Below are 27,970 nucleotides of genomic sequence, written 5' to 3' on the forward strand. Positions count from 1 at the left end.
GTGAGATGCTGCAGAGGTGAAGGTCACTTTAGAGCAAGTCTAACAGATACTAGCTAATAGAAAGCCTTACAAACTATTTGAAATGAGAGGCCATTTGATGTTTAACGGGTTTAAGAAAAAAAAAAGCTGTAAGTACAATTTGGAGACACCCTCTAGGGAGTAGAGAAGGAAACTGACTGCGAACAAATAAAATGACTAAAAATCAGTACTGAAGGACTAGCTACTGCTGGAATCCATAAATGATAGTGCAGATTCCCACTACCATTCCTAGAGTGGGACTGGAAATAGCATACTCTCAAATCTGCTGGGCACTGGACAAGACACGTAGCCTGGAGAGGATAATGGTAAGGGATTTGAGGGGTTGCTAGGTCAGGTGAACAACCAGAGAGTTCAGGGTGGGTGAGAAAACAAAAGCAAAGCTAGGAGAAAGCCAGTATTTTGACAGAACTAGCACAGAAGTCCAGTTGCTGGCATAAAAGGTGAAAAGTGGCTATATACTTGAAAAAAATTTTTTAAAGAAGTAATTTCAAATCTACTTCCCCACACTAAATTCTATTTGCATTTATAGTCTCTCTTACGTCATTTAGCAATTACTTGATACGTTTCACATCTTTTTACATTGTCTTCCCAAACAGTATGGAAAAGCTTTAAGACATACTATTAGGTGTATTTTAGAAAGGAAGGAGGGGTTAAATAACTTTCCCAAAATGATACTGAAGTTCCAGGACTCAGAATTAGTCTAGCTCTTGTGGACAAAATTACACCATCATATATTTTGCACTGGCTACGAGCACAGCTTTGGTACAAAACAGACAGGGGTCTGAATTTTAACTCCTGTCACTAAGCCTGAGTCTTCTCATCTGTTAAAAAACGAAGACAGTAATAGTTCATAGTGTGAAAAATACTTTAAATTAAGTAACTCTAAGTAACCCTACTACTGAGTGTCAGTAAACTCTATTATTATTTTCTTAGAACGGCTGCAGGAGGGAGAGGGAAGAAGGGGCCAGAGGAATTCCACTGAAGTTTGAGAGCAAACTTGAAAAAGACCTGGAGGCAAGTGATCAGGCATCTTACCTGACTTGCAAGGCACACATTCTGCAGACATAATAGGTATGCTGCACTTTTACCCATTTTCCCATTAAAGATTTACTGAGAGCCTATTACACCCCAGGCACTAATTACTGTGCTAGTCGCTTGTATTGGAAGTAACTTCACAGTAACGTACATGACAAAAGAGTTCAGGTCCCAAGGTGTTTACGATGAATACAAGATGACAGCTCAAGTTTTCCTTGTCCTTTCCCTTTATATTTATAATACAAGTTCTTGAAAAAGCAACTTGAACTTTAAGTAATCATTAATAACAGTTGTCCTGTAATAGTAATTTGCCAAATAGCTTCTTTCAACAAGAAAAAAAACTGTTAGTAGAACATGAAACATTAAAATTATGTTCTCTGGCAATTAAAGGCTGATAGCTTCATTCTGCATCTTAAGGAGCTTTTTTTTTTTTAAATTTTTTAAAGGCAATATACTCAAAAGAAACACAAGTAGTAAAGCCCATGGACTGACAGCCCGTGTGCTTTTCATTCAAAGTACGGTTTCCGTTTCGGCACTGTGGACGTACTGGACAGAACAATTCTTCGTTGTGAGGGGCTGTCCTGTGCACTGCAGGGTGTCTGTCAACATCTCTAACTTCTACCCATTAGAAGCCAATAGCACCTTTGGAGTTGTGACAGCCAAAAACGTCTCCAGATACTGCCAAATGTCGGGGGGTGAGGGGAGGTACTTGGGTTGAAAACCAATGGATCAAAGAAAACCAAACATATTCCAACAATAAGATAAGAAAATCACACAATGTCTTTTAAGGAAAGAATGAGGGAGATTTTACCACTGGAAAACATAACGTAGGTGCTATGAGAATCTCACCAGTAGAATTACTACTTTGTATACCTCCATTGTTAAAAACCAGTACTGACAAAGCTAAAATTCATAATTTGTTAAAACAGTTCCTAACAGGTTTTGAAGTGTATTCTTTATTATTATTCCTTATAAAATATTCATTCTGAATGAGTCAATTAAAAATTATCTGAAGAACACAATGGAGCAACTATTTCTGAAAGTTTCCTTACTTAAAACATGAAAGCTTTAATGTTTACAAAGTGGAAATTTTAATTTTGTCAATGTTTTTACTAACATGAAATCATGGCAATTGTCATCCTAGTTTGACATGTTTAAACTATCATCCTCTTGGTCAAATTTTTGGCTGTGTTTTCTTTGATAAATTTCAAAATTTTTAATACTGCAAACAAAATTCACAAAAAGAATGTTCTTTTGATGTTAACCCCCATTCTTCTGAAAATAGATCCTCTAACTTTCTTACCACACTTACATACACCACCGTGATTGTGCCAACGGTGAACAAGTGGTTTAAACCAGAAGTAGGTGTGTGAGTGTGTGTGCGTGTGCGTGTGCGTGTGCATGTTTGTGTGTGTTGGGGGCTTGGGGGGAGGCATTTGAGCTGGCAGCTAAACATAGCGAGCCCCAAGTACTCAAGGAGAGAAATGGTCCACAAAGATGGGAAACCCAGCCATCCTTACCAACAGCATTAGTCCCTGTACTTCTCAAGTTGGATTTTTGTCACTTGTCAAACCCAGATAATAAAGGTTCCAACACGAACTGTCTTCTAGTAAAGGAACCTATTTTGTTGTATCAAGTGTTTCCAAAGTAACTGCACACACGCACCCCACCTGCAAACATTTCAGAGAGCTGCAGAGTATGCTTTGAGAAACAGTACTATAGGCCACAGGTCACAAGCAAGCTGGCAGCCTGTTTCTGTACTTTTTAGAAGCTAAGAATGCCTTTTACATTTTTAAAGGGTTGCAACAGAGACAGCATCTGGATCTCAAAGCCTAAAATATGTACTACTTGGCTCTTTTTATAGAAACATTTGCTGATCCCTCCATAAGCAATAAAAACTGAAACGATTTTAAAAGAAAAGCTGCAAAATAAAAGACATTCTAAAATTGTTTATTCAATTAAGTACATCACATGGCTGATATTTAATAAAGTTTTGTGATTTTTTTTTTAAACTCTTCATCAAAATTGGACTTGGAGACAGCTGAGAGTTCAGGAGGCTCAGCCGGACTCTTCTCACTTCTTCAGAATGCTGCCAAAAGGCATTCCAGACTTACATGTGACCACCACCACCACCGCCCGTCCCCCCACATAAACGCCAAACTCATGGAGCTGCTCTCATTCTGTCAGATTCCGGCAGTTAAGTCTTCTTTATTATCTCAGACAACATTTCTCAAGGTAACTTCCACAATAGTTATGATTGGCAATTAAGATGTTCCCTTCAAAGTTTTAGAGAACCAGCTCAAATAAAGTGAAACCAACTGCAGGACTACTCAGTCTTAAACCTTGAAGAGAGAGTATCTGTATACAGTATTCCCAACTGTTAAACTAGACCAAGATTTGTTTTTCCCCCAAGCAGAGAAAACACTTCTCAAAACTGCATGCTACGAATAGGAAAGAAGAGATTCAAAATAAAATTTAAAAAAAAAAGGATCTTACTCAAAGACAATGGAATCTCCAAAGCAATACAGGAAATACAGAAATATTTACAAAATAAATAAAACCCATGCTGAGGTGGACAACAAGAGGTTATGGTTATTTCTTAACTATTACCTTAGGAGGTTATTACTTACTTTGGGGCAATCTCCAAAGCAAGCCAAGAAACAGCTTCAGAAACTGAGTTTTTCCACAGTCTGAACAGGGCAGTAACGGAGGCATGTACAGGTACAATGATAAAAGAGAGGTGTGGCAGTGAGACTGACAGGGGATGGGGCTTCAAAACGTGTTAGACCGAGTGATGGAGAAAAGGTTTTCTGAGCAGAGAAAACAACATAAAATTGTTCCAGCAATCCTTAAAGAAATGAACCCTGTGAATGAAGTCCCAGTACTAAATAAATTCAAGCAAAAGCATGAGTTAGTAGGTATCAGTCTGGAGTGTTAGAGGGGAAGAAAGTTAATACTCAAGCCTTTGAAGGTTGCTTACAACGCAAGGGTCTCCAAGATTCAAGTTCTTACTTTTTGGTTATTGACAACAGGACCAAGTCACTTAGTACAATGGTGTGTTATGCTGAATAACATCTATGGTTTTTTTTAAAGCATGTGGTACAGGCCTGCTGCAGTCATAACTTCAGAGCACAGACCTGTTCTTACATGAGGAATGAGCACACTCACTGTGATCTGTCCAGCATGCCTGGAGACTTGACACCTAACTGCGTTGACAGCTAGTGTTTTCACTGATGACATCAGGCCCTAAATGATAAAATGAGAAGTCTCCACAATAAAAGAACAGTCGTTTCTATAACTCAGTATAAGATCTGGTTATTCTGTGTTGGTTTTTAATCCACAGTGAAGTCATTTACACCTGTGTACCACATTAAGGGGACTATTTCAAGAGGATGGGATGCCCCTGAGAGTTACCAACTCCTACTATCTGTATTTCTGAAAGAATGTAACACTTAAAAAAGGCGAAACGCTGAATAGTACACAGTGTTAACTACTCTTAATCAAAAATTTAAATGCTGTGCTTTTCGAACACTACCTAAAATATTGTCCCCTATATAACAACACACTTTTCAATATTGCATAATTTTGGAAGATAGGAGTTAGGATATGATAGGTAGGTTTAAAAGTTTGTTTTTTTAAAAGGGAAACTGAATGAAACTGCCCACTCCTCATATACCTCAATGAAAGTGGATATAAAATTCCTTTTAAGATATTTAAGACTAAAGTTTTTGTAACAGGGAAAACTCTTTAAAGAAGAAATGGGAAAATATGGTGAAAAAGAGCCAGATGGGAACTAAATTTGCTATACTATCAAAAGGGGAAACTCTGATTTTTAACTTTGGGATCAAGGTTAGGTCTTTATCACAGAACTGGGAATCGATTTTGTATTCCAGTCTTCTTTTCTATCCAAACTGTTTAGGTAAATAGTTTTGATAATTAAGAATAAAAATCTGTAAGTCTGCCCTCTTTGAGAGGTTTAAACAGAAATGAACGTTATCTAAATTCTCTTTTAGAAGATATACTAATTTCTTTTCAGGTATTTGGGGGGAGAGGGGTGATCAAGATAGTGCTTTTAGTACTTTTAATTTTTCAAATTGAAGTAGGAAGCAACCCAAACAACCACTGCCAGATGACTGAATAAAGAAGTTGTGGTGTACACACACACACACACACACTCTCTCTCTCTCTCTCTCTCTCTCTCTCTCTTTCTCAATGGAATACTACTCAGCCATTAAAAAGAATGAAATATGCCATTTGCAGCAACATGGATTGGCCTAGAGATCATCATATTGAGTGAAGTCAGACAAAGAAAGACAAATAGCATATGATATCACTTATATGTGGGATCTTCTGCACTTATTTTCAAGTATACAGTTTGGTGAGTTTGGGCATCTATATACACCATCACCACAGTCTAGAAAGACAGTCATCATTCCTAAGTTTCCCTTCTGCCTCCCCACCAAACACCAAGAAACCACAGATCTGCTTTGTTACATCAGTTTGCATTTTCTATTTTATATAAATGGAATCATATAGTATGTATTTTTTCTTGACTTCTTTAGAAAATTGAACACAATTATCCTAAGATTCATCTACATTGTTGCATGTATCAACAGTTCATTCTTTTTCACTGCTGAATAGAAACTCAGTGTAGTGAATACACAATTTGTTGATCCATTTACCTGTTCTGGATTATGCTGTGTGGCTATTATGACTAACACTTCCTTTTCAATCTTTGCATTAACACATATTTTCCTTTTTCTTAACTAAATATGTAAGAATGGAATGGCTAGGCCATATGGTCGGGGAACGTTTAACTTCTTAGGTGCCAAGTTACTTTCCTAAGTTGTTGGACTATCTTACATGCCCACCACTGTATGACAGTATTCGTTATTCCTAACAGGTATATGTAGGCAGGCAGACCTCATTTTATTGTGTGGCACTGTACTGCGCTTCACAGATACTGTGGGGTTTGTTTTTTTTTAAATTGAAGGTCTGTGGCAACTATGCACCAAACAAGTCTATCGGCGCCATATTTCCAATGCATTATTTTTTAAGTTTTTTCTTTTGGACATAAGGCCACAACATCTTAGACATGATGCTATTATAATATAGTATAAATGTAACTTTTATATGCCCTGGCAAACAACAAAATTTGTGTAACTTGCCTGATTTGCAATATTCACTTTTTCACAGTAGTCTGGAATTGAACATACATTATCTCCAAGGTATGCCTGTAGTGGTATTTCACTGTAGTCTTAATTTGCATTTCTCTAATGGTCATTTACCTTATGTATATATTATTTGGAGAAGTCTCTGTTCAAATCATTTTCCCATTTAAAAATGGGTTATTTCCTTATTATTGACTTTTGAGAGTTCTTTCCATAATCTGGTTATAAACACTTTGTTTCTAATTTTGATGAAGTTAAGTTTTACATTTAGGTCTATTTTGATCTAATTTTTGCATACGGTTCTAGGTATGAATCATAGTTATCAAAATAACTATGTTATTTAAGTGGTACGAGCATATGGATATCCAATTACTCCAGAATCCTTTGTTAAAAATCCTTTATCTAACTTTATTGCCTTTGACCTCGATTGAAAACCTTCTCTCAAGAACAACTTCTGACCACCATTCTGTTACAATGATCTACTTGGTTGTCTTTAAGCCAGTACCATCCATGATTAATGTACCTATCTAAGGAGTTTTGAAATCAGGTAGTAAGTTCTTACCGTCCTTTTTCAAGGTTGTTCTGGCTATACTAGGTCATTTACATTTCCATTATAAATTTTAGAAACAGCTTGTCAACTGTTACAAGAAAAGCCCACTGAAATTTTGATTGGGATTACATTGAATCCATAGACAAATTTGGGAAGAACTGACCTCTTAACAATATTGAGTCTTCTGCCCAAAGAACATTTACTTAGGACTTCTGAGCAGTGTTTTGTACTTTCTAGTATATAGTTTTTGCACATCTTGTATCAGATTTTTTCCTAAGAATTACATACTTTTTGAAGCTACTATAAGTGGTAGTTTTTAAAATTTCAATTTCCCACTGTTCATGACAAGTATAAAAAATAATTCATTTTTGTATATTTTATACATTGGTCATGTAGCCTACCACCTTGCTAAACTCATTTATTAGTTTTAATACTTTTTTTTTTAAAGATTCCATAGAATTTCCTGTGCAGAAAATCATGACATCTACAAATAAAGAATGATTTACCTCTTTCCAGTTTGGCTGCCTTTCCTTTCTTTTTCTGGCCTTACTGTACTAATTAGAACCTCAAGTACGTTAAATGGAAGTGGTTAAGAGTGGACGCTCTTGCATTGTTCCTGATCTTAAGGGAAAATATTATCTTTCAAAATTAGTATGGTGTGACATTTTGTTCATAGGTATCCTTTATCAGAATGAGGAAATTCCCTTCTATTCCTAGTTTGATGAAAATTATAATCAAGAATGAATGTCAAAAGTTTTTTCTAAATGCAATGAGATGACCATATTATTTTCCTTTTTTGTTCTATAAATAGATTAAAATGACACACTGGCATCCATTTCTGAGATAAAGCTCATTTGGTCATGATGTTCTATTATCCCTTTAATATATTGTTGGATTCATTTTGAAAAACTATTAAGACTTCTTACAACTGTGCTCATAAGGATATCAGTCTACAGTTTTATTTTCTTTTAATGTCTTTGTTCTAGTAACAGGGCATTGCTGTCCTAACAAAATGAACCAGGAAATATTTCTGCTCTCCAGTTTTCTGGAAGGATATCTATAGAACTGGCATAATTTATTTCTCACATATCTGGTAGAATTCAACAATGAAATCATCTGAGCCTCAAGTTTTCTATGTAGGAAGGTTTACAATTACAAGTTCAATTTATTTGGATATAAGACTATTCAGGTTATCTCTTTCTTCTTGAGTAAGCTTTGGTGGTTTGCCAGTTTCGAGGAATTTGTGCATTTCTTCAAAAGTTGTTGAGTTTATTGGCAGAAAGTTATTTCTAATATTTGCTTGTTATCCTTTAAATATCTATAGAATCTGCAGTGACATCACCTTTCTCATTCTTGATACTAGTAATCTGTACAGAATTAGATTTCTATTTGCTATGATTATCCTTTTGCTTGAAGGATTTCTTTAACATTTCTTGTAGCTCAGACTTGTTTGTGATTAATTCTTTTTCAGTTTCTTATACCTAAAAAAGGTCTTTATTTTGCCTTTGCTGGGTACAGAATTCTAACTTGTCATATTTTCCCCTTGAGTACTTTAAAGCTCTTATTCCACTGTCTTCTCCCCAGCAGGGTTTCAGATGAAAAGTCTGTCATCCTTGTCTTTGTTCCTTTGTATATATCTCTTTCCTCTGTTGCTTTTTACATTTTCTCTTTATCATTGACTTTAAGCAATTTGATGATGATGTGGTTTAAAACAACAATAGTTTTTACACTTAGAGTTCATTGAGCTTCTTGGAACCATGGTTTTATAGTTTCTACAAAATTTAGAAAATTTTCAGCCATTTATATCTTCATATATTCTTTCAGTCATACCTTTCCCTTCAATGACTCCAATTACATGTATATTAGTCCATTTGAATGTAATCCACACCTCATGATGATCTCTTTTTCCAGACATCTTCTTCATTTTGGAGTTCCTATTGCTATGTCTTCAAGTTCATTAATCTCTTCTTTAACAGCATATATCTGTAATTAATACCATCAAGTGTCTTTTTTCCATTTAAATAGTTTTCTTCTCTAGAAATTTGATTTGGTTCTTCCCTTTTTAATCTTCCATGTCCTCTATTTAACTTGTTCACTCTTTCCTTTGGCTTGAGGATCTGCAATTAAAGTCTATAAACCAAATCTGATCCACTGACTATTTTAGAAATAAAGTTATTCTCCAATATACAGACATCTCCATTGGTTTACACATTATCTATGGCTGCTTTTGTGCTGCAACAGAGTTGGGTAGTTACAACAGAGGCTATTTGGGCCACAAAAACTAAAATATTTACCATCTTACCCTTCAAGAAAAAGTCTGCACACTCATATAGAAGACAAATAAATGTAACTGTTTTAACATCTTTGTCTACTTCTATCATGTGTCATTTCTCAGTTGGTTTTAATTGACTGATTTTTCTCATTATGAATCGCATTTTCCTGCTTTTTAGGACTGATGTATTCTAACCAGATGTTAAGACAATGGATTTTACTATCTTTTTGAGTGTTAGTTATTTTTCTATTTCTTTAAATATTCTTGAGCTTTGTTTTGGTACACAATTAAGTTATTTGAAGAGTTTGATCCTTTCAATTTTGCTTTTAAGTTTTGTTAGGTGAAACCAGAGGAGCATTTAGTCTAGTTTTAATTTTGCACCATTACTGAAACAAAACCCTTCTGAATACTCTAGTGAATTAATGTGAATTATGAGACTTTTTCCACTCTGGCTACTAAGAACAGGCATAACTCATAGCATTGAGGAAGCTCAAGGAATTCTTTCCTCTGATTCTTGAACTTGTTGTTACCCACAAAGGTTGATCACCTGCTGATCAATACTCAACTCAAGACTAGAGAGGACCTTCTACATATTTCTGAAACTATGCACAGCTCTTTCCTCTTCAGTTCTCTGCCCTAAGAATGCTGGCCACTTTAGCCGCCCTACATTCCCAGCTGCATTTCCACAACACAAGGTGCTTACTAGGCTCCACCTGGATTCCCCCTCCCTACCTCCTGTCCTGGAAACTTTCTCCAGGCACTGAGCTGGGGCAACTGCAAGGCTCACCTCATTTGTTTCCTGTCTCTCAAGGATCACTGTCCTCTCTTGCCTGTCGTCCAATATCTTGAAAACCGCTGTTTCATATATTTTTTCCAGGTTTTTAGTTGTTTCAGGCCGAAGAGTAATTCCGGTCCCTGTTACTCCATCTTGGCCAGAAGCAGAAGTCCTAAAAGCTACTAAAATTTTCCAAACAGGGAAAACTGCTTGAAGGGTAAATGGAAAATCATGATAAAGTAGATGGGACCTAACTATATTATTGTATATATTTAAGGGGAAAAAATTCCCTTGTATGATATTTATTATCATCATATTGATTGCTATTTTTATAGAAGTATCCATTAAAGTCATTTATTCATCAAAATATATTTTATTGTTAGCAGTCACTTGAACCTATTGCTGTTGGTAACAAAATAAAAATAATTATCTATTAAATTTTAAATTTCAAAATGCCTATACATGTGAATTAAGCAATTCCAGTTTAATTTCTTCAAGATATATAAAAACAAGTAACTGAAAATACATTTACATGGATCTGTGAGATAAGTTATATTTTCCTAGCCGACTTGATCAGAAATATTTACAAAACGCCTTAAAATTTTTTTAAATTTTTATGTAATTTCAGACATACAGAAGTTACAGAAATAGTACAAAAAATTCCTACTCCCCATTTCTCCAAGACTCTCCAAATGTTAACATTTTACCATATTTGTATCTTATGTATTTAAAACCATTTAAGAGCACATTGTAGACATTAAGCCTTTTTACCTAAAATACTTGTGTTTATTTCCTAAAAACAAAGATATTTTCTTATACAATCACAATGTAATTATCACTGATATACCTTTATCTACAGATTTTATTCAAATGTTTCCAACTGTCCCTCTAATGTCCTTTCCCCAATAAAGGGAAATGGTGTTGAGAAACTATTACCCTCAAGCCAGAAAGGCTACCAGTCTGTTTTGTTGTTTTTAAATTAAATTAAGTTGAGCTGGAACAGGGACACCCTATTCATTTACATATTGTCTATGGCTGATTTAGGGATACAAGAACAGAGCTGAAAAGTCACAACAAACTCAATGTGGCCCTCAAAACCTAACACGTTGATTCTCTGGTCCGTTACAGAAAACATTTGCCAACTTCACTTTTAGGGTACAAGTAAAATTTGTTACTGGCACAGATTTAGTTGAATTTGTCATGTTTAACTTAGCTTTTTGGTCTCCTTTACTCCGGTATTCCGCAGTCTTTTGCTATTTATTTTACAGAATGCCCTTCCATTTGTGTCTGTCTGATGTCTCCTTATGCTTAGATTTAGTTTATGCATTTCGGGCAAGAACACCACAAAAGTGATATTATGTCCTCAGGATGCATGTGACATTTATCTTTCCTTTGTTAATGATGTTAATTCAGATCACTTAATTGAGATGGTATCTGCCAGGTTTCTTCACTGTCATGTTACTATTTTTCACTTTATAATTAACGCTTACTTCATGAGGATATGCTTAGACACTATAAAAATACTTTGTTTCTCATCAGACTTTAAACCAGTAGTTTAAACATTCACCAATGATTTTTGTCTCAAACAATTATCACTGTAGTGGTTGCCAAAGTGTGGTTTCCTAGTTCCATCATTCCTTCTACATTTATTAGGTGGAATTCTTCCGTAAAGAAAAGCTATCTCTTCTCCTCCATTTATTGAATCATTTATTTAACTTAGTGCAGACTTCCAAACTGTCATTTTATTTTGAGTTTTAATCCATTACTGTCATTATTTTTTTTAACTGAAGTATAGCTGATTTACAAAATGTTGATTAGATTCTGATGCACAGCAAAGTGATTCAGTTATATCATACCTGTGTGTGTATATATATATTCTTTTTCAGATTCTTTTTCATTATAGTTTATTACAAAATATTGAATATAGTTCTCTGTGCTATACAATAGGACCTTGTTGTTCATATATTTTATATAGAGTAGTTTGCATTTGCTAATCCCAAGCTCCTAATTTATACCTCCCACTCCTACCTTTCCCCTTTGGTAACCATAAGTTTGTTTTCTGTATCTGTGACATTACTATCATTATTTATTTTGATGACCAAAGTGCCCATGATTTGTGTGTCCTTCTGGTATGTCCCTCATCATTCTTTGAGGGAAACAGCTTTTCTAATAATAGCAATAATGTGGAAATAACCCAAGTGGCCATCAATGTGAAGTGTCAAATAAAGAGCAGTGTGAAGACAATGGAAAACTATGGAGACATTAAAAACAAGGCATGAGATCTATAGTTCACAGAACAATGACAGAGCATGATACCAGATTCAAAAAGGAAAAGGTATGTTTATATATGCATACAATTTTCTTGAAAGAGTCTAACAATGCAGGATAGCATTAAGTCTAGGACTGTAACTGTAGAACTGAATGTCTTACTTTTTATTTTACAATCACTGCTAGAAATTTAACAAATCATGTTTAAGACTAATAGTTTTAAATTTAATATTTGTAATTAAAATGTATACTGTAAAATTATATAATTAGAACACAGTAAAATATTTAGTCTCATTAAAAATGGATAAAACCTTTAAAAATTTTTTTCTAAAAGCATTTAAGTATCTTTCAAGTCCCATCTGTAATCAACAAATTGTGATTAGCTAAATGACGTTAAGACAGAAGAAGCTATCTTTACATTCTAGCCCTTGTTATATTTACTATAATACTCAATATTAATTCTTGAAAGGTTTCATTTTCCCCTTTGAACTGTATCCTCTTGCCCGGTTTTTGTGGGAAGGAAAAGGGGAGACGTGGAGGAGGGAGAATGGGAATAAGCTTCTATGATCCAAATACCATTATTTGAATAATTCTTTTCAAGAACATCTAATACAGTTTCCAAAATAACAGGATCTAACACTTTAATGAAATGTTTGAGTGAAAGACTAATATAATGCTTACCTAGTAAGTCGTTTAGGTGGAGGCCGCTCACCAAATTTTCTGGAAAAAAATAAGAAAAAGAAAATTTAATGGGCTGTATGACGCACTCCACAGTAAGCTTTTCAGGTACCATGAAATCTCATTGATTTATATGTCAACCTACTGAAGACTAGTGTAAAAAGAAATCCTCTAATAAATACCTATACCCAGTAATAACAAAATATATACTCTAAATAAAATTGTTCCTAAGTAGAGTGGATATAGAATACTTTACAAAAACCAAGAAGTTTAAGACAATCTTTAAATTACTTCTTCATGTATAAATTTAAGAGCAGAGTTATTCTTTTTAAAGAGAAGCAAATTGGGGTCTAGCCAGAATCTACCTAAAGGCTTAAAGTGGTGAAAATTTTAGAGAGAGAAACAGTTAACAAATGAGATAAAACTTTTCAATGAGCATCATAACGCCACTGCCCTCTGCAGTAGCTAATAACTCCAACCATCAAGCACCCTTTGGGATCCAACACAGAATTTTAACATAGGTTTATCACATGACTAGGAGATCCACTGCACTCAAAATTGAAGTCCAAATTTTGTTTTTTGGTTCTCTGAAATACTTTCAAAATTAGATTAACAACAATGTTGATTAAAATATCTGTCCATATCCTTTTTTTAAATATCCATTAGGTGAATTTAACAACCATATAGCATGCTTGTGCAACATCACTCCTACCCCCATAGAAAACAGGAGGAATGGAACACAGCCATTTGCCTGCTAGGCTTGAACAGCATTTCAAAATGATACATTGTTCTATCTAGGCACCAACCTAAGGCTAGAAATTTTATAAATGTTGAGATTAAACTGCTTCTTCAGTATATAATAAAGCATCTCCAATAATTGTTGTGTGCAATCTCAATCCTCTCTTTAATGCACACGCATCACATTCCTGTTTATCTCATTAAAACTAATGGTTACTGTATGTATTAGAATGGGGGAAGAATAAGAAATTGTTTTTTTGAGAAAATTTATGGAAGCATTTAGTTCATCATGAACTAAATTCTAATTATTTAATAAAATTCATATAGGTCTACATATTTAAAACTGTCAAGTTATACCAAGATACTATATGTATCCTACACTTATCAAGATTCATTTTCCTCTACTAATCTGATGCACAACACACAAAACTTCAAGAATTATCTACTACAGAAAGAAGGTCTATCTTTAAACATAAGTGACTGAAGAAAATTCATGATGTAGTATTTATTATGCAATCAAAATAACCACTTTTCAAAAGCAGAAGTAACAACAGTCAGCTATCAATTACTCAGAGGCTGATTATAATTCAAAGATTAAGTTGCCTCTCCCTTTTGCAGTAAGGGATGGTGAGACAGGCTGATACAAATTTTTTATCTTTACCTGTAATCTGTTTTTAAAACAAGATATCTACTAACATATGTGTTAACAACTAAATCAGAAACAAAATTGGATGAACGAAGTTTAGACCACTCTTCTGTAAGACACATTTCATAATAGGTGCATGGTATACTTAACAATGCAAAAAAATAAATAAATAGATCCTTAAGTACCCTAGGGACACTTCTGATTTTATGAAATACTGAGTTAATTCCTTATTGTAACAAAGAGCCACTGCTATCCAATCTATCGTTTTGATATTGCAGGTTGTCAATCTCATTTGAGTCAACAGGTTTCTCAAATTTTATGCACACTGTGTAACGCAGTTTAAAAAAAAAATTTTAGGGGGGCAAGGGGTAGTTAGGTTTACTTATTTATTTATCTTCAGAAGAGGTACTGGGATTGAACCCGGGACCTTGTGTATGCCAAGCATGAGCTCTACCACTTGAGCTATACCCTCCCCTCCAAAGCATAGTTTTGATTAAATGTAATAACCAATCCTGTTACATGTTTAAAGGAAAAAAAGCTATGATTCTGGCCTTTCTTAAAAAATAACAAGCAAAAGTTAGTTTATATAAAGTTGATTATACCCATGTCCTTCTCTTCTTGTTATATTCTGTACAGTTTTCCCTCAGGTTGGGATTGCTGAACAAAAAACACAAAGCCTATGAGCCACCTTACTTAGGAATGCTCATACAACACTGTAGCTCAAGAAAACTTAAATTATCCAAAGTATATGTCTTAGGTATAATTTTAAGCTAGCAAATTCATTTTACTTTAGTTCGCTAGCTTTCCTTTTCTAAGTTAACAATGATCTTCTATTCAAAATAGAAATAGCTAGGGAAAATGTTCATTATTCATTCAGTAATTCTATTTCATATACCTGGCAGTGTGAGGATTTTTAAAAAGTTGCCATCAATCATTAAACATAGTAGTTCCTACCTATAAATAGTACTGAGGTTCCCACATATCTGCCAATCCATTAGAATTTTCAAGTAAGTTTTAAAAATTAACCTATAATGGAAAAGAATCTGAAGAAGAATATACTCTCTCTCATACACAAAAACACTGAATCACTTTACTGTACACTTGAAACTAATACACTGTAAATCAATTATATTTCAATAAAATTTTTTTTAAAAAACCTGCATACACTTTACTTAACTTCTTTTTGCTCATGGTGGAGATGCAATATTGTTTTCTCCCACAACGGATACATTTCCTTCTATATTAACCACATCTGTTAAGGAAGTATATATGACCACAAATATATTAAGGACAAACACGATAAAGGTTATCAGAACTTCACCATCCTAACACCTTTTCTAGTTAACAGAGTCTTCACACAAGAAAACCAGGTCAAAAATCAAAAGATGGGGTGCAGAAAGATAAGAAAAAAATTTTAAATATAAATAATTTAGTAATTATACTGCTAGAATATCATCTAGTAACAATATTAAAATTTCGATTTTAAAAGCATGGAGCCAGCTAGAAAAGCAAGCTCAAGTCATGTGGGAAACTATTCTGCCCTTGGGTGTAGAACTAAAAGTAATTTCCTCTGTTTTTCTGTATTTCACCAATTTTCTGCTTAATGCAGAAATGAAACTAAAATAAATTAAGATGATACACTGGTGCACTATTTGCAGGAAAAAAGTAGAAAAGAAAGCATGAACAAACCACTCATAATTAAACCAAATTTTACATCGAATCTGCTGTAAATAGTATATAAATTTTATATCGTTCAAAAAAGTACTGGAATTTTTGAACCATGATTTACGATAGTGAAACGAAAAAGCATTTTGATCAGGGAAAAATAAGGAAACTTGATTTATACCCTCAAGAATCCATACCTGGTCATTCCACCAGTAGAAGGAAACATAGGTGATACATGTTGTCACTATATTCTATGATAACATGTAATGTGAAACATAAAGCAAATGGTACTAGGAAGCTGTTCAGTAATTTACTCACAAAAAATAGAAGAGGTTAATTAGAAAGTTACACATCATGTTGTGTGTCCTTGTCTCCAGATTCATTCATTCACCTAGTACAGACCAAGTATAGGTACTTGGTATACAACAGTGAACAAGAGACACAAAATCCATGCCCTTAATGGAACTTACAGGCTGTTAGGACAAATGGATGACACCACTATGTTCAAAGATGTTCATCTATATAATTTATAAACACAAAAATTTTAGAAACAAGTATACTTATTGAACATGACTGAAGAGATAAATATCTGGCCAATTAAAAATATATTTCAAGTAAATGTAACTTTACTTCTAAAAGCATATTCATTCTATATCTATGGCAGGAAACAGCCTATGTATTAACTCACAAAACGTTGAGCAAGACATGTCATCTTTCATCACACTTCAATTGCTAGTTCTGAACCTACTGGTACCTTAAGAACCACATTTAATAAATAGCAATAATGCTCAAAACTTATCAAGGTGTAACTAGTGATCTTGGCTACTGCAACAAAGACAATCAAGGCATGATGTAATCTCCTGAAGGATCACATTTATTAAACAAATAAATGTGTTCTATCAGAAATCCTATGGGGCAGACGTCAAAGACACGCCATGCTTGCAGCTGGCCCCATCAATGGAGAAACATGCTCCCCTTCTTACTAACATACTGGGTAGAACATTTGAAAAGCACTGTTTCCTTAATTTTTGAAGTCCCTTTAGTCTACCTTTCCCTTTTCAATTAAGACAACAACAACAAACTTAACTTTGTAACAGTCTATCAGCAGTTTGTGAGAAGCAGGAAGATGAGAAAGATGCAAAGGAGGGGTGACTGAGACCTCAGTCTCCAGCTATTCTCAGCATCTGGGTTTTTAGGCACCTCCAATGTTATTACCAGGTTAGGTTACAGGTGCCTGCCTCCAGTTAATCTGCAACTGCCATGAGCCCCACCACCCAGATAGCACAGCATTGGGCATCCATTAACACTGCATATGAAGATCTTTTATAAAAAGTATGTGTCTTAAAATCTATGGTGTCAACAAGAGGGAGCAATGAGACACTGCAACTACTCCAATTTCAAGAGACTGAATGGGACAGACTGATATCAAATGCTTCCTAACACGGCGCATAAGAGCACAATATCACTTCTCTGATATCACTGACAAATAACAAATACCCTAAATCTAAACGTGAGGAAACATAACCAACCTAAATTGTGGAATAGTGAACAAAATAAATGGACTACACTTTTAATAGCATCAAGGTTATGAAAGACAAAAAAACTGAGGAACTGGCCCAGATTAGAAGAGACTAAATGCACATGAACACTGAATACAAGACTATCCAGATTTACTTCTATAAAAGGACGTTATTTGGACAACTGACAAAATCCACATAAAATGGTAGAATAGAGAATAGGATTATATTAATTTTAATTTCCTGGTTTGGATAACTGTACAGGGGTCACATAAGAGAATGTCTTTTTTTTTTTTGAAACATTCATTGTAGTATTTAGGGATAAAAAATCATGATGCCTACTTACCTTCAAAGGATTCAGGGAAAGAGTGTGTGTGTGTGTATGCATGTGCGTGCAGATACACAGAGGGATAATGCAAATGTGGTAAATGTTAATGACTGAAGTATCTGGCTGAACTTCTTTGTAATATTCTTGCAATTTTTCTGTAAGTTGAAATTAGATCAAAATAAAAAAGGCCACAATCAGAGAAGCACTAACCTCCTGATCAAGCTACTGGCCTGACCCTGCTTGCCACAGAACCTGGTGGTGACAAACCTATTAAAAAACATTCATTGGAGGTGACACGTAAGAGACTCTAGGGACAGCTTCCTGGCATATCTCTTATGTTCTCATGTCAGTCATTTAAGAATCGCTTGCTGTAGATTTAAAGTTTGATAATACCCAGTGCTGGTGTATAAGTGGAGAAACAGGAACTTTCATGCACTGTTGGGAGTTTCAATTTGTGCAATCTTTTTTGAAGACATTTGGTAATATCATAATTATAATTAAAATGTGCATTTCTTTGAATTCCTAGCCATTTCTAGTCTGGAAATTTATTACATGGGTGGACAATTTGTGACTATGCAAAAATTTGTATAGAAAGATATTCAATAGAGCATCATTTGTATTAACAAAAAATTTTAAATACATGTGTACAATAAGGAAGAGTGCTGGTTACACAGAGCACCTCCCAGTCATGCCCATATACACCACTCTCTCCCACTGCAAAAAAAAAACTATCCTGTTAGCATTAATTTTGGATGAGGAAATGAGATGTACATTTTCATACTCCCTACCCAAGTGCATAGATAAAACAACACACACATATATACCCCCCCTACACACAATTACTAGTGCTAACGGGCAGCAGCAAAAATTCTATTTTGCTCTAGAATGCATTGTATAATTTGACCTGTTTCATTCATTACTAAGTTTGGCTTAGGTAAACAGCAAAATAAAATTGCAATATCTAAGTATCCATTAAGGCCACTCACAACAAGTCTAGAATACAGGTGGCTTAAAATAAAAACAGAGAAAGGCATATAAGTTAAGAATTTACACCCCAAAATTGTCTCAGTACAATTTTACTAGCTGAAACATTTTAGAAAAAAATATGCCAGACTCAAATAAAGAAATTTACACCCTTATGGAAAACATGTACTTCCACAAACGAAAATACAATACAATCTAAAGAACTTTAAAGAAGTTCCAATCTTAAAACCGTCTATTTTGTTTTTGCTAAGAATTCAACTTTTGCTAAGAACTCCTTCAGACACCTCACTTGATCTCATACACTCCCTTTAAGGCAGTATTTAAGAGGTGAAAAGTGTCATCTGATGAGAGCACACAAAAAGCCTGTCACAAAAACAAGTCATGAAAGAGGCAGCCATGTATTGTGGTAAGGGCATGGACTCAGGGACTGGGTTGCTTCAATTCAAATTCCACCTTAAATGCGAATTAGTGGAAGTTAAACTCTCTGTATTTCAGTTTTCTCAACTGAAAACACAGATAAAAGTATGTCCATATAGGATTCTTCCAAAAATTTAAAAGGCTCCTAAGTGTACAGCACCTAAAAGAGTTCTAGGCACTGAGTAAACACTTGATGAAACACCTTTACTCCTTCAGGGCTGGGTTACTGAGTGATATTTACAGTAATATAGTAAAACTGAAATAAACCCCTCAAAACAAATACATATTTATAGGCCTTTAAAAATAAGTATAATGAATCACACATATTATAAGAGATTAATAAGATCCAGAATTTGTAAAGAACTCCTACACAGACATAAAAAATAAACTTACGGTTACCGGGGGAAGGGGAGAGGAATAAATTGGGAGTTCAGGATTTACAGATAATACATACTATATATAAAACAGATAAACAACAAGGTCCTACTTTAGGACCTAGCACAGGGAACTATATTCAATACCTTGTAATAACCTATAATGAAGAATAATATGAAAAGAATATATATATATATATATATATATATATTTATCTGAATCACTATGCTGTATACCAGAAACTAACACAACATTGTAAATCGACTATACTTCAATTAAAAAAAAAGAACTATTATAATTCAAGAACAAAAAACCTTGAAAACCTGATTTAAAAGCAGGCAAAGGATGTGAACAGACAGAAGATATATATATCTTGAAGAAATATACGAATGGCCAATAAGCACATAAAAGAAGCTCAACATTACTAATTATAAGGGAAATGCAAATCAAAGCCATAATGATACCACTCCATACCCATCAGGATGACTATTATTGAAAATAACAAGTGTTGGTGAGGATGTGGGGAAATCAGAACCCTTGTACATTGGTAGTGAAAGTAAAATAGAATGGTGTAGCCACTGTAGAAATTAGTATGGCAATATTAAATGTACATTTACTACAGGATCCATCAATTCCACCTCTGGGTATACACCCAAAAAAAAATCTTTTGAAATGTTCCTTCCAACCCTATAAAAGCTTCAAAAAAAAAAAAAAAAAAAAGGAAAGGAGAGGAGAGGAGAGAAAAGGGAAGGGAAAGGGAAAGGAAGAGTAACAAAAGTAGAAAAGACATTTTTTCCCCTTACCTAAAATGAAATTTAGAAAGCCATAAGGTATAACCATCTATAACAGGATTCCATCACCTGTTCTCCTTGGGTTCTATTCTTGAAAATATATGCAACATTTTGCGTATAGTACATTTCTCTGGGAAGGTGTCCAGTTACCTGCTAACCACTCTACAGGATAGGTGTTTGGCACTGATAGGTCAGATCCCCAAGAAGTTACCATCAATGATTTCTGGTAGGGAAGCTTGGCTATAGCAGAGAGGACACTTTTAGTGAGGAAAGATACAAGGAAGATAAATAAGTTAACATTCCACAAGGCCTCTCAGAGAATTGCTTCCACAGAATTAACAAATGGAAAAATATGTAACCTATGGAAAAATAGGTAATTTTCCGTTTTAAAAAAAACCTACTAAGCCAAAAGACCTTGCAATTTTAAAGCTGGACTCAATATAGAGTCCTAACACCCTACAAATAAAAATTTCCAAGCAATTGATGAGGAATCAAAGGATTAAAATTGGTGGAGAGAGGCCAGGCATTGTATGTATGCTTCCATCATGGGAAGAAAATATGAGTAGAAAAGAAATATTTCCCTGTAAAAGTTAGGCTCAGTGGGCCTCTCCCTAAATTAATCCTGGTTCAGCCTGTAGAATGGAATAGTCTCAGAATCGACACCATGCAATTAGGTGGTACCTGAAGGCTCAGGACTTTTCATTAATAAAAGTACACCTGAGAAAACAGTAATACTGCTAGACCTTTGGCAATAGTTTAAAATATATGCTTGTTGACTTGAGATTATTACTGCTGATGTTCAAAAGGAGTAAAAATTCTATACCCCTACAAATGTGAACAAATGTGTACCAAAAGACATGAATAAGAATCTCCACAGCATCACCAGACATAATAACCCCAAACCAGAAACCCAAATGATCACTGCCAAAGCATTAGAAAATCACAAAATTAGACAACAGAGTCTTATTCAGCAATGAAAATGAACAATCATTACAAATTCAGTAGTGTTGGTTACTAGCAAAAGAAGCCAGATTCAAAAAGGTACAAAAAAAAAAAAAAAGATTCTATTTATATAGAATTAAAAAAATTTTAAAAAGCAAAATGAATCTACAGTATTTACCAAGATACAGGCTACCGCTGGAAGGAGGGTGCCGACAGGAGGGGCTGTAAGAAGGGCTCCTGAAGAGCTAGTAAAACTCTTCGTCTGTGTGATGGTCACACATGTATATTCACTTTATGAAAATTTAATTTATTGCACATTTATGATTTGTGTGCTTTGCTTTTCTGTAGATATATTACTTTAATTTATATATTTCTAGATATATAAATATTTAAATTTTTTGAATGAATGATCAGTTTTGGGAAAAAAGCTCTTCCCTAGATTTTACTCCTATTATCTTCAAATTTTATTTTAACATCAAAATCTTAGAAAGCAGTGATTTCTAGTCGTTGGGTGTACCATTTCAGAATGTACGTATTTCATACCAAGAAAAGCTAGCATAAGGATGTAAGTCCTGAGAAAACTGGTCTTCTCTCCATCCAAATAGCAGATCAAAATTTCCAACAATCTTCTCTCCTACTTAGTAAGCAAAAAATTAGGATCAACTGTGGTCCTCTGTTTGGCAAATCATCTATCACAAGAATATGCATTTTTAAAAAATTACTAATTATGCAGTGTCATGGGAAAATGCTGACTGTGTACTAGGATTAGAATGTTCCTACTGTTAATTTTTGAACTGGCTTCCTTTGCCTATCTCAACTAAAACCAAAATGAAGAGGAAGGAGAGAGAACGGCGTAATTTTTTCCCCACGTTCTCATTCCTTTGTTTGGTCTTTAATCATTTAACATACATTTCAGTGCCTATTGTATGTAAGCACCGCAGCAGACACTTGGAACATACAGCAGCAAATAAGAAACATGGTCCCTATCCATACAGAACACACTACAACAGCAACATGAGGCTACATGCTATGCATGCATATTTCACTTCAAACATGTATCAGTCTTATTAAGGTAGGTGCTATTATCCTCATTACACAGATGAGGAAATCAGCTGAGAAACTACCCTGCCCAAGTTCACACAATGGTAAATTTGGTTCAAAATGTAACTAGAGTATAATGTCCATGATTTTCCAAATACTCTGTGTCAGAATTTAATTACAGTTCAATTCTGGATACTAACACGTGAAGAGGGTGCCCAGGGTATGAATTTTTATGACATGCTGTAAAGTACACTAACTGATCCTAAAACCTTCTATGATGTAGTATAGACTTGCTTTGCTTCAGTGAGGGGTCAACAAAAAATCTGAGAAAAACTTTTTTCACTACCCTCCCAATTTTCCAGCTACTGACTAATTTTTATATAGGTAAAGGATAAATTTTTCTTTGATTACTAGAAAGTGAAAAAATTGTTTTCTAGAGCTATAAATACATAAAAATCAGGAAACCTAAAGACACCTGCTGTAGGAGCCATACCTCTACTACTGCATACATGTACATAAACAGGCACACATGTGCACATATATGTCAAAAATTTGACAATTATTCTTGCATATGCCCTGCACAAAGACAATATGTTACATTGCTCATGACTAGTGTTTATACTATCAATTCTAATTCTGCAAAGTACATTTCTTTTTGAGTTGAAAAGGACCAAGAATACACAGACTTCTTCAGTTTTCTGTTGGTAAAAACTATAAAAACACAATACCAGCCCCAACCTCCATCAAACTATTTTTGGCCAATTTCTTAAACAGCCAACCTCTAACATATAGTTTGGAATTCTAAAGTATTTAAATTCATCAGTCTGGCTGCCTTTTATTTTCCTTTTAAATAATGCAGACCAGAACATTTATGGATGTATAGCCCAAATAAGGTCTAATTCATAAAGCAAAGGGTATGATTTAGGTTTATAAGGAGGTAAATTGTTTCAAAGAAGCCTGATCCTAAGGGAAAAAAACAAAAGATGTCAATCATCATTTTAAAACATGCAAAATAGGGCAGTGAAGGGAGAATACTTAATAAACAAAAATAACAAAATGATCAAAATTCTTATGTTCAGAACGGGGAAGAAAAGATTTCCAGAACGTTTTTTATAACACCATTGCATGAATAAGGACATGCCTTTCTGCCTGAGTGTTTATACCCAAAACAATACATTTCTTTGAACTGTAACTTAACTTTCTGTTATCATATGTCATATTACAATAATCAAACCTATATTTGTGGTAAAGCCAGAAACCACTGTGAAGAAGTGGTCTTAACCACAATGCAAAGCTTATGAATGGCTTTCTGCCAAAGTGTATCTGAGCCATTAACCTGTCATGCTACTTTCATACACTACTAGGACCAAAGGAGCAGGCCCAGCAGCTGGTATCTGCTCACGCAAGCCTTACAAGGGGCCGCGGGGCTCTGCAAGGGGAATACACAGCACAGGGCACAGAAGTTGACGGTAGGAAATTTGACGGGCAAACTGCTTTGCCTGGGGTGGGTGGTACTACAGGCAGCCTAATAATTCCACAATCTTCTGAGGAGACTTGGCTCGGCACAGGCAAAAGAAAGATTCTGAATTGAGAATCACTGAGAAGTGACTAAAAGTACTGATCATCAGTAACTTGGAGTAAAGCACTAGAACAGGAGGCAAAAGCCTTGGGAGTCTGACAGCGGCAGTGAGGAAAACAAGGCAAGACTCAAGCAGGTACAGCCTTAACAGTCACAGCTTGGGCCACTCATGCTGTATATTTACTTGGTATATCGCTGTGCTGACTTTAAACTACGCAAACTGCAAAGCTGTTGTGGTGTTAGTTAATTTACTAGTTAATTGGCTAGTCAACTGCCCTACATCAGACTGTCAAACTAGAAAATAGGAGGGGAACAGTTTTCCTTTGAAGATGAGCTGCTCCAACGTAGCAACTTAATTTTTAACATTCTCTCACCAACTTCCACACATGCACATTCCCTAAAGACATGTGGTCTCTCTTCTCTGCTGTACTAGTATCACTGAACTTTCCCCCTCATTTTTGCCTTCCATCACAAGCAATTCATTGGCAAATGCTGTCAAGAGCATTCCCAAATTATCTATATCTCCACTCCCCGATTCCACAGACAAGCACATAGCAACAAACAGAATACATCTGCTTATATACGCTCTCATTTAACTCTCATTAACAATCCCGAGACAGGCATTATTTCAAATTTAGAAGGGAAAACTGGAGCTCAAAAAGTCACAAGGTAGGGCTTTCCCCTACTTCTGATTACACACTGATCATTACTAAGGTTGAAGATTATATATAAATATATAAGGAAGCCACGCTCTAGTGTTTGAACCATGTATCTTCTTTGCCTTCACAAAATATTGACATTTCCCCCTCTACTTCACTGATAAATTAATGCCTATTCGATTTTTTCATTAAACAAACCACCTGTCACGTGAAAATTTATTTAAATGTGTTAGAAAAACAACTTCTTAACCTGTAAACTATTTCTCAGCAAACCAGAACTATTGACTCTCAAGGATGAAATGCTGTACTAATCCAACTAGGGAATATGAAACAATGCTATAAAGTTAAGTAAACCAGGAAAATCTGATTGTTTTAACAACTCTATAACGATTAGTCAAATCTAGAGCCTTTAAAGAATTAGAAGTATCCCAGTAATGAAGAAAATGCCAACCTGTTCACATAATAAACTGGAGAGGCACCAGGGATTTTATTTTTTTGGCCATAACTTTCACGCTGGACAAATTTTCTTTTAATATCAGAAGTGTATGTTAGAGAAATACATCCAAAGCTATATGCTTGTATAATTCACATTAAGGTTGACTCAACTGCACACATTAACATCACGTTTTCAAATACAAGTCTGTATACAGTATATGCTCACCAAACAAATGAACTATAATAACGGCAAGTCATCTGTCAAAAAAAGACACTAAAGCAAAAAACTGTCATGAAATCATAGTTCTTAATTATTTAGACCAACAATTTTGAATTAACCAATGATTATGAACAAACTGATCTGAAATGTCTAATAAGTTATTTTCTAAAATAGAGGAAAAAATTACAAACTGTCCACCAAATGAGCTGGTACTAACGTCACAAATTTTATAATAAGGAGAAAAAAGGAATTAATTTTACCAAGTCCAAAGAGCTAAAATGATGATTAATTTTCTCACCTTAATGAAACTATCTACTTTTCCCATGAAGAATGCCCTGCAAAGATACCATGCTATAGATAACTGCTGTTGGTCCACAATAGCAATGTACTTTAATGAGGCATGCTGACACTTCAAAAAAGTGATAATCCACAGTGTTGACAGATTCTATTAAGAAGTGGTATCAAGATCTAAATGGGGCTACAAACAATACAGCTGAAAAGAGGTCCTTAGAAGTTTATGTTCTTTTATGTAGTTTCGTTGAGTCTAAAACTAATTGTTAGGAAAACTTGCATACATCAGGAGCAAGTCTTTAGCAATTTCACCCAGGCAATTTTTTATAATAACAAGAATCAAATGCTAATACAAGACCTATTGTGTGTAAGCAAATATTAATGATGCCGTTAACAAATTAACTCCCTGGGCTCTTTAAATGGTAGTGTCTCCTAGGTATGAAGGATAGTTTAAGACTGAAATTAAATCCTTCATTCTAAGTATAAATTTGAACTTTGGAATGAAAATTAAAGTCAAAGGAGAGTCATTCTAACTTTTGATTTTTTTTTTCTGGTTATCCATCGATGCCTTGATTTGGTTCTAGTATTCCTCAAGAAATTAAGCCTGCTAGTCAGGCATTATACTCAACAAACTGTTTATTCTGAAAGAGGACTACTACTTTGTCCCGGGTCAGCCCTCTTCACTCTTGGACAACTTCCTAGGACCTACATTCTATGCTATTTTCATAGCATCCTCATTTCTCACTTGGCTTGCCAGGTTCTCAGACTCAAAAGCACTGTTCACATATTATTCTAAATGGTAGGAATGTAGAGTTAATGTTCTCATTTGCTCAGGTTGCATGTAAATGAGGGAGAAGGAGAGGTGAGGGTTAGAAAAAAAAAAAGAAGAGAACATCAGAGTGCAAGAGATCGGTAAAAAAGGAGAAAAGACTGCTTGAAGAAGTGTTACAGTCACTAAGTTGAGGAGACATAAAAGAGAGCAATGGAGTGTCTAGTGGCCATAAAAGGGCAACTGTCCGCCTCCTAACAAACCAAATCTGGTCAATCCCAAGTATGGAAATGTTTTAGTTCAAACACAGAGCTTTTCTTCTGTGAGATAGGAGCATAGCTTCTTTCCCTATAAAAAAACTCACACTTGGATATCTCCCATTGTGAAAAAATCTACTGAATTGCTCTAACCAAAAAAAAAAAAAACAAAAAAACAACTCCAGCCCTCTCATAGTTATTCTAGAGCTTCAGTTTCCACATTTGTAAAATAGGAAAGTTAAGTGTAAAAACCTGGAAAGCTGGCTGAAGACTGAATTAATCCACTAAAATACATGGAGGGGGGCATTTTGTAAGAGCTGTACCTGCTAAAATGCTAGCTATTATTACATATACAGATTTTCTTGGCCTTTAGATTTACAAACCCCAACTCACCAAAGAGCTAACAAATGACAAAACTGTACATATTAAGATAATCTCAAAATAAGAGTACTTCCTTACATACCCACTCATTCTCTCCATTTCTAAATTAAAACATTGATATTAAATAAGAGAAAGGCCTGTTCTGCCAGGAGAGGACAGATGCATGTCTTAAGAATCTAGTACTATCAAAAAGTTCATTCATTCAACAAATATTTGCTAAATAACTGCTATGACTAGTCACTGTCCTGGGGCTGAGGATACAGAAGTCGACAAAACAAAATTTAAATAATGTGGGAGTGGGGGTGGGGAGGGAAGACTGGAAATTGGCTCCCTGCAGAGGAAACTACAGCTTTTATTTCAAAAGTGAATGCTTTCAGTGGATTTTACCTGCTCCAAGTCACACTTGTTTTATATATTTATGTTACCTGCCTCTGCCCAGTCCCTAGGCTAATTAAATTAAATTTCATGCACTTAATTAATCTAGCTGCCTAGCTGCTACCACCAGCACTTCTACATACATTTTTTTAAAGGATGCATGCATGTATGTACGTATGTATTTATTTATTTAGTATTTATTTTTAGTAGAGGTACTAGGTATTGAACCCAGGACCCTCATGCATGCTAAGCACTCACTCTACCACTGAGCTATTACCTAATCCCCTCTACCTACATTTTGAATCACCATCATCTACCCATTACTGTGATAAAACACAAAAGCACTCAAAATAAACGCTTTGAAAACGTTTTCTGTCTTATCCCCCTCCCCAGGAATCCACAGGATTCCTTACAACAAATAATTATGGGGTAGGGGAAAAGGAGGCAGTTGTCCTTCCTGAACACTATCTGCTAAAGTAGCACATTTTCAGTCATTGTTTTCAAAGATGACAAGTTGCCCTGCTAGCTGGTAGAGCAGCACCGGCAGACGTGTCGGGGTCGGCTAAAGCTGCCATCACTCCATTTGCAGCGCTCTCCTCCGCAGCTGTGGGCACCTCGCAGCGCTCACTAGTGCGCACGTGGACTGTAGGACCCTAGCTCAGGGCCACCTGGGCTCCATAAACGAAGCTGCACTCCTCACGGACGCAACAAGTTCGGCATTTCCAGGAAAGAAGGCATCCACATCTTCCTGCTCATCTACACACTTTCCCCA

At 35.0% G+C, this 27,970-nt stretch overlaps 1 protein-coding gene across 6 annotated transcripts in view; it reads right to left on the reverse strand.

Moving 5' to 3' along the window:
- RBPJ (recombination signal binding protein for immunoglobulin kappa J region) overlaps positions 1-27,970 on the reverse strand; it is a 199,408-nt gene that overhangs the window by 25,265 nt on the left and 146,173 nt on the right. For 5 of the 6 annotated variants that reach the window (XM_031436374.2, XM_031436391.2, XM_031436365.2 and 2 more), the window contains one exon: positions 12,792-12,830. In XM_031436374.2, the coding sequence (XP_031292234.1) occupies positions 12,792-12,830 (39 nt within the window). Of the gene's footprint in view, positions 1-9,854; positions 10,025-12,791; positions 12,831-27,970 lie in introns of those variants that run through there. The other variant, XM_031436401.2, reaches the window with a different exon arrangement.

The sequence above is a fragment of the Camelus dromedarius genome, chromosome 1 (assembly GCF_036321535.1).
Source record: "Camelus dromedarius isolate mCamDro1 chromosome 1, mCamDro1.pat, whole genome shotgun sequence".
Classification (NCBI taxonomy): domain Eukaryota; kingdom Metazoa; phylum Chordata; class Mammalia; order Artiodactyla; family Camelidae; genus Camelus; species Camelus dromedarius.